The 8185-nt window shown below is 46.7% G+C and overlaps 1 protein-coding gene across 1 annotated transcript in view; it reads right to left on the minus strand.

Annotated features, from left to right (window-relative positions):
* Nucleotides 1–502: 502 nt before the first annotated feature.
* TK1 (thymidine kinase 1) overlaps nt 503–8185 on the minus strand; it is a 38211-nt gene continuing 30528 nt past the window's right edge. The window contains exons 2-8 of the mRNA XM_053300689.1: nt 7932–8172; nt 7436–7467; nt 6533–6646; nt 4349–4442; nt 2582–2671; nt 2371–2490; nt 503–2229 (exon numbers count right to left, since the gene is read on the minus strand). Coding sequence (XP_053156664.1) covers nt 2041–2229; nt 2371–2490; nt 2582–2671; nt 4349–4442; nt 6533–6646; nt 7436–7467; nt 7932–7997 — 705 coding nt within the window. The 5' untranslated portion in view covers nt 7998–8172 and the 3' untranslated portion in view covers nt 503–2040. The remainder of the gene's footprint in view (nt 2230–2370; nt 2491–2581; nt 2672–4348; nt 4443–6532; nt 6647–7435; nt 7468–7931; nt 8173–8185) is intronic.

Here is an 8185-nt window from a genome sequence, read left to right on the forward strand (position 1 = left end):
GCTTAGCTCTACCTTGGAAGCTCCTGGAAAGAGCTTATGGATACTTCCAGTTAAGTGCTGCATTCTGAAAATGGGCAGCCTTAGTGCTAGAATCTCTAGATATAATTCTCCAAGGCGTACCTGTGGCTAATCCACGTGTGGCAGTTTGTGCAGGAGTTCATGAGCAGCTGCCAGGAGAGGAAGAGAAATGCTGGAAAGTGGCCGGCTGAGAGAAAAGCGGTGGTGGTAGCAGTGGCTGAGGGAAACAAGACAGGAGCAGGCAGGTGGGGGCAGAGAAACTGGTGGTGCGAGCTGCCGCTGCAGAGTGTATAAACAGTGCCCAGCTGCTGCTCCTGCCAAGTATGGCCCAACCATGGTTGTCCTCATGAGACCAAAGGTGAGGGTAGCACAGCCTCCCTCTCTGGGCCCACCTGCTGGCCAAATGACAGGCTGGGCCACACTGGGGCCCAATCAGATCTCTCTGCACCCACAATAAGCCTAGCAATCAAAAGCAGACCCACCATGAAGCACAAACACTGAATATTTATTAGCAGGGCAGTGTCAAAGTCAAAGCTGAGTATAAAGAGTGACGTCTGTCAGACTAAAATAATATACATTCATGTTACATCATCTGTGGGAAGGCAGGGGTGAAAAATAGTAACAGGGCATGTTTAAGTGCAAGAATATCAGCATTTGAAGCAGATAGGAATCTTAGATTACAGCAGAAGTACATCCCTATGGGATAACAGTTACATGAGCAATGAACATGGCAGATGCCACTAGTCAATTTGAATAAATTAGGAAAGTCATGATGAGAATATGGCATTTTAAAAGCTGAAGCTGCACAAGGCATAAGAATTGCTCATTGTCCATTTCTAGATATACACTTAATCAGTCAAGCCCTTCCATGGAAAAACAAAACTTGAGATTGCTTCTGCAGCTCTCATGGCTAATCAATTAGTTAGCAAGCCCCTCAGAACATTAGGCACCCCCTGTGCTCACTATGCTGCTACTAGAGGATTGTGCAGTTGTGAGTGAATCTCACTACAATCCAAGACACTTTGCACAGGCAGTCTAGACAGTCCTTGGAGCTGAGCATCAAGTTCCATGGTCAAGTCACACTCTATACTGGAGAAAGGAAAAGTGACTACTTCAGGATAACCCATTAAAATTGAATGATCAGTGCCTGTTGGGAAAAAGTGCTGCTGGGCTGGCTTTGGCATGAGGCACTCTTGGGCAATTGCCAAGCAGCAGCTATAAGTAAGATGGAACAGCCATCCCTTCATCACAAGGCTACACAAACTTTGGGCCTCCTGCCAAATGCTGGACACTACAACTTCCATAATCTCTATTGATCAGTGTGGCTGGGGATGATGGGAGTTGTAGTTCGGCAGCTGGAGGGCTGAAGTCGTACATCCCTGCCTTTCCTAATAGCTGTGGATTTTTCATGTTCAAGGGGTTGGCAGAAGCAGGTGTTCTAGCTGCTGGTGGCTGCCTGCCATGTTTCTCCATTGCCATATACAGCATTATGACAGGGCAGATAGCAGCTGCTGGCGAGAACATGCTGCTGCCACCAGCCCAAGAATGAACGAAACCCCCATCTGCTTCCATGAGGGGATGGGGGCCTCAGAAGGAGTCCACTTCTCAACAACCCCCTCTCAGTGCAGAGCCAGTCCTGGGTGTTTAGGTATAATGAATACTGTTTTTACGATGTCTTCTGCTAGTGATCCAAGCCTGCATCTCAGACCTGTGGTGGCAGTTATTAAACCACGGAGAAAATAAATATAGCAGGCAAGGTTTGCGCAAGAGGAAATGCAAGTTTTGCATAACCGTGCCACTGCTAGATTAGATTGCACAGAGTCCCCAAAGCCACAGCCTGCTGCAGTGTCCTCCTGCCTTGTTCCCACTTACAACAGTCCTCTTGCTTCTGGTGCCTTCCCCAGTAATGTTCTTTTGGAGAAGACCTCACTCTGTAGCAGTCTAGGTTTGCCAGATAGAAGTGGAGTGAAGGATGGAACAGCAGCTCCTCAGTCTACCCAGCAATCGATTTGCTTCCCCTGTTCAGCTTGAGGGGCTCCACTGCATGAGCTGACGGGCAGCCAAAGCCTTCCGAGAAGCAGCAACTTCCATCTGTTTATACCCTCCGGGCAAGTTCTCTTTGTTGTCAACTGCTGACTGTTGGGGCCGTTTCTTGAAGTAGCAGACACGACAGACTGCATGATACTTGTCTGACCCTCCTATTACTTCCACCTGGTTGGACAAGAGCAGAGAGAGGTTTCAATTTATTTGAAGGGAAGCATCTTTCTCATTCTATAGTGAATAGCCCTTTACCTCAACACAAGTAGGTAGGGACTCCTAAGGAATGGGGGAGGATACACACTGGCAGCTTACCTCCTTCTCTGTTCCCAGTCTCTTTGTGTAAGAGGCCTCACGGTAACACTCCATACAGACAGCATTTAGTTTCACCACGCTCTCTGCCAAGGGGACCAAGTGCAAGATGTTCCCAAAGGCCTACAATGAGATAACCAGGTGCATTCATACAGGGCAAGAACACAAACCAGGCAGAAGACACTATTAAGAATTTAGAAATCTACCCACTTACCTTCCTCTGGAAAGTCCCATCAAGGGCTGCCACAATGACAGTCTTCCCTGCATTGGCCATCACCTCGCAGAACTCAACAATATCTGGAAACTAGACAGGGAGAGAGAGAGAGAAGTTGCTATTCCTCGGCAGCAGAGGGGTCGGATTCCTTGCAAGGTAGCAGGTCGTACTACAAAACTATCCACATTCTGGTTATGTGGAAAGACTGCGATGCACCCACAAGTGTATGCATCTACTCTTAATCACTTATGGTTAAAAATAAGCCAAGTGAATACAGGGATATAAGTGAACCCTGTGCCCTCTTCCTGAAGATCTAGCGCCATCCCTCTAGGCTGCTCTCCTGTTACTGCCAGAAAGGAGGGCTCAGCCAAAGGCAGCAGTTGCAGAATGGATCCAGTACCCTCAATCTGTGGGCAGACTTCTATTTCCCAGATCTCTATAGGCAGAGGGGTTGCTCCCAGAGGGACAGGAAGATAAACGCTACTCTCCAGGCAGGCATCTCAAAGAGCATCTTGGTCCTGTGTTGTACACTTGTACAGAAACATTCCTTTTTGTATACAAGGCCACAAAGCTAGGGAAGTCCTGCCCACTGTTGTTCCTGAGGGCAGGACTAGAACCAAAATGGGTTGAAATGACAAGAAAGCAGATTTGGGCTAGACATCAGGAAAGTTTCCTAACTGTTGGGGCTGTTCAACAGTGGAACTATCTGCCTCACATCCCAGAGGTTTGCAAAGAGAGGCTGGATGATCATCTGCCAGGGATTCTGTAGCAATTTGCTGGACTGGAAGAGCTCCCAAGTCCCTATCAGTTCTAAGATGCTATGATTCTAGTGCTGAAATAAGCCAGTGCCCAGATAAAAATGGATCTCTGGCAAACTGAGTGCAGCCCAGTCATATATTCCGGCATATTCAAGCCATATTCAGTTGCTCTTTGTGACAGAAGAGCCTGTTTTCTTAGGATATGCTTTATGAACACTGTGGGAACCATAGGGTTGTCTCCAGATGGAGTAAGTAGCTGCTTGTAGCCTCCAGCGACTTGGTGAGCCTGATATGTATCCCTCCCCACTCTGCATTCCAAAGCAGCGTTTGGGGTGGAGCTAGTAATGCTGAGTTTATTATTAATGAGTGCCGATCTGAAGGATTAGACTCTCTGCCCCAAGAGTGAACCAACTTGCATGGTTTTTTGTTTCTTTTGGTGTGTTTTACACTTACAAAATGAAAGCATGTCCTCAGATCTCAACAGTTAAGGCACAACTAATCTGTGTTATGCAGTTTGGAGCACAAACTCATGCTTATTCTCCAAAACGCCTTGATGCAGCAGACCAAGCTGGTCTGCTATGTTCTTTGTAAGAATACCAGCAAACAAGATAGCCTCTCAGACTTTGGCCAGGGGACTGCTAGTCTGCGTTTTGTCCACTCCTGCTCTGTGTCTCATAAATGCCTGTTTTAACCTTTCATCGGAACTTTATCCAACTAAATGCTTCAGCTTTGTCTGAACATACCCACACCACCAAGAAAATAACTTCCAGGGAACCTATTTGCAGTAGCCTGTGGGTTACAGATATGTGCACTAAGGCGGATATGGCGAGAGCATCCTTAGGAAGGGGACTGGGTATGCATACCCAAATGTAAGGACATTGATCCCGCCATCAATGTTCCTGTATGCAGTTCTGTGTAAAGAAGGGCTAAGCTCCCCTGTTTTCTTAAAACTATTAACAATGTCTGACTGTTCACCTGAGACAGATTAGAGACAGTATAAAGAACTTACAAACTGGCCCTCATCAATGCCAATCACAGCTGAACCAAGAGCTTCCTGATGCACATCTTTGAGACAACAAGCTGACTGGGCTTCCATGGTGTTCCTATGTAGAAAAAGAAATGTATGTGATAGTAGGGTGGTCCTGCTGGTTACGTACGTACTCCAGGGCAAAGAGCTCCAGTTCCAGTTTCCACTGAAAAGGAAACTAGTACATTTCCTAAGACAGTGGTCCCTTGAAACTGAGAAAGCCCTTTAAGACAGGACAGGCAGAAAGTTGTTTCAGTCACAAAAAGGCCATGTATTAGAAGAGCATTACAACTAGTTTAAAGTATAAGTTGCAGAGAAATGGTTTGCTGCCCAGGAATTTTCTCCATGTGTGAACACTCAATATTTATCACTGTTCTTCACTGTGCCGCCTGCACAGACCCTGCCGACGGCTCCTCCCTGTCTTGCTGGTGGTGCCTGGCAAGGACTTTGTGTGCGCCCTCCCCTATTGCCACTGAGACATATGCCGCAGGAGGGGCCGCTGGGCCAAGCCATGGCAGGAAGGGGCGCGCCCCGGTTGTTGACGGGCACACACACTGAAGGTGCTTGCTGGCAGCGGCACCTACTGGTGGCCCCGCCACTAAAGCAGTGTAAATCACTGATATTATCGCTACTGATGTGTTGTATAACAATACAGATTAAGAGCTTTTTGCTTGCTGGGCTCCAAGAAAATATGCTGGTAGAAGGAAACTTTGAGAATTGCATTGAGCCCTCCTCACCTACAAAGCCGCATGAGCCAAGAGGGGCAGGGAGTCTGGCTATAGCCAATTACACCATATAGCAGTGCTCTTTATTACAAGGCCCAGGAGCCAGTGGCGGCTCCCACCAACCCTAAGTGCAGCTCCCTGACTAATTGTTTATTAAAAGCCTTTGTGAAGCTTCAGCCAAATCGGAATATTCCACACAACCCCCCCCCCACACACACACATGGAGGCAACCATCCCCACTGCACCGTGCTGCTCTTTGCCCAGCACCAGTGGGCCTCCTTTAAGGGAAACAGAGTCCTCTGGGAAGGCAGTGTAGTCTTTCCCAGTGTTTTCCCCACAGAGACCCCTGGGGAATGTGCTAGGAAAGGTGCACTTCCCAGCGTTGTGTGTGCATCTTCCAAGATGGTGCTGGGGTTCAACAAGGCTTCACTGCTCTTAAAGGGAGAAGTGCAGCACTGCATGGAGGTCAGTGTGGTGGGAAATGGCTCTCACAATGAAAGTTTTGACAACATGCCCCCACCCACCCCCAACTTGAAGAACAGTGAAGATCACACAGTTTATGATGGATTTCTGCCACAGGAGCAACTATGCCTTCATTATGGAAGTATGATTGCAGATAACTTGGCACTACAGCTTCAGCTCGGACTCTAGTTTTTACCTGGACACCCTTCCTCACTGACTCTTTAAGTTGCTCCTGTCCCAAAGAGCAGGTGACACTTGCTACTCCCTGTTTCTGTGAGATATTTCTTGTGTGCCTTTAGTCACATAAAAGTTCTGTAAAATGTGCTCTGAATTCTGATTACTCCAGAAAATAGCTGGAAAAGAGCAGTGCAAGACAGGGGACAGCTGTTGTCTGTATAGGAAAATAAGAAGCATTATAGAAAATCAGTTCACAGTCATATCAGTTTATTGAATTAGTCTTCATGCTCTCAGATTCACACAGAAGACAGGACATGCTGAATTTGGTTATTGCTTGCTTTATAGTTAGATTGCTAATGGATGAGAAAATCATCTTTTTTACCTGCACAATAAGGAATAAGAATATATGTTTATCTATTTCCCACGCATACGCTGTTAACCATGGGGGGGAAACACACCTATAGAGAACACCACAGCCCTGATCAGTGAATACTTGCTTAGTGTCTCTTTTCATTTTTACCACCACCAGGCACCAGACATACATATTTTAAGTTTATCTCTGCAGTCATGAAGGATGGAAACAATTTCTTTCTTTTTTTAAAAAGTAAAATCCAAGATCCAAAAATGCTTTCTGCCGGATGCTTTCTGCAGTGAATGGCATAGTCAAAGAAATACAGAACACACATATAAGCCTTGTCTATGATCCCTTCTGGTGTAAGCAGGAAATCATGCCAGGATATTGTCTGTGGCAAGGAAATAACTTTATTTCCACCTGCCTATAGGACTGTTTTTAGTAACTCACCTGTCATGTGTGGAGACCCCATTGGTGGAGTAGCGTGTGTCCTTGGCATACTTGATCACTAGACATTTATATTGTGCAATTTGGAAACGACGGACACGGCGCATGAGTTCAGTGCTGCAAAACAAAAGCGGAGAATATCCAGCGGCAAGCCATACCCCAGGGGAGGCTAAATCCATCTGACCAGAAAGAAACCCTTATTGTGGTAGTAGAAAGACGTGTGGCTCTACTGTGTGTCAAAGTCTGCTACATGAAGGAAACTGCACAAATACAGGACTGATTTGGTCACAGAGCATCCACATAATGTCGACCCTACTATGACACTGAAAAGCACATTCTCCCCAAGGGTATCCAAAATTTTGGGAGGGATTTACATTTAAGACAATAGCTCTTGTTCTGCAGACCAAAGACAGCCCATAGGCTTAGAAGGAATTAATACTAAATGAAGAAAGAACTAAAGGTGCAGCAACCACCTCAATCCAGTCCACAGGACCCACCGCTGGCCCTACAGGAAGGAAAGCTCAAAACCAGAGCCTACTTTAATGCAAGTAGCGGAGTGACAGCTAGCCTTCTGAGTAAGTTTGCCACAAATCAAATTCCAGGTATGATATAGTATCATTCTAGTATTTGCTACAGTAAGAATGCAGACCCCCCATACCTTGATATGCTTTGCCTCTCTATTGAGGCAGGGAGGAGGCAAGAAGTGTAAGACTAGCTAAGCTGTATGCTATAGGGAGGCCCATGGATCCTCCTGCTCCTGTCTAGGCACACCACAGCCCCCTAACCCACCACTAGGAGTACTTATGCTATAGGTTAGCCACCTTGTGGTAGGGAATATGGATGTACCAGTCCTACCAGTACAAATGATAGAAACACCATTGTTTCACCCTTTCAAATTGCAGATACCTTTTTCCAGAGAACATGGGTCCAAAGATGACCTAGAATGGAGAGGGGGTGGGGGAATAAGGTTAAATAAGTTCAGTTCTTAGATACATTCTTATCAAACACACAGGACCAGAGTTTGAATCCCCATAAAACATGAAACTCACTGGCTGACTCTGGGCCAGTCATGTATATCTCAGCCTAACCTACCTCACAGGGTTGTTGTGAGGATAAACATAACCATGCTCTGAGCTCCTCAGAGGAAAAGCAGGATATAAGTGTAATAATAAACCATTACAGCTAGCCTGTACTGGTTTGGTGAGCAAAGTATCACAGACATACCCACACCCGCCCCCATCCCCATCTGCGTTCTTATTCCTCTCTCCTTTCCAGCACCAGACACAGTCAAGGACCAGGAAAGCAGCACCAGAAGCCCAGATTATTCCTACTTTTCGTTCATAACTATTGGATGTCTAACTAAAGCTCCTTCCTAACAGGCTAACGCTTAATATTTTCTTGCCTGTATCTGGCCGCGGGCTTTGAGGGGTGATCCGGGTTGGACTCCAGGCATCATCAGGCAGTTCATGACTGCAGTTCCCGCCACACCGGCTCCTTCTTGCGATAGAACCACCACTAAACCTTCTCTTCCTCTCAGCGCGCCGTGCGCGCCGGTTTTGTTCTTTTTATTCCCCGGACGAAGGATTGTCCAATCAGAAAGAGCCGAGCCTGGCAATGACCAATCAGAAGAATCACGCCGCGTCCTAGCCAATCAGA

This window comes from Hemicordylus capensis, chromosome 2 (assembly GCF_027244095.1).
Source record: "Hemicordylus capensis ecotype Gifberg chromosome 2, rHemCap1.1.pri, whole genome shotgun sequence".
NCBI classification, from domain to species: domain Eukaryota; kingdom Metazoa; phylum Chordata; class Lepidosauria; order Squamata; family Cordylidae; genus Hemicordylus; species Hemicordylus capensis.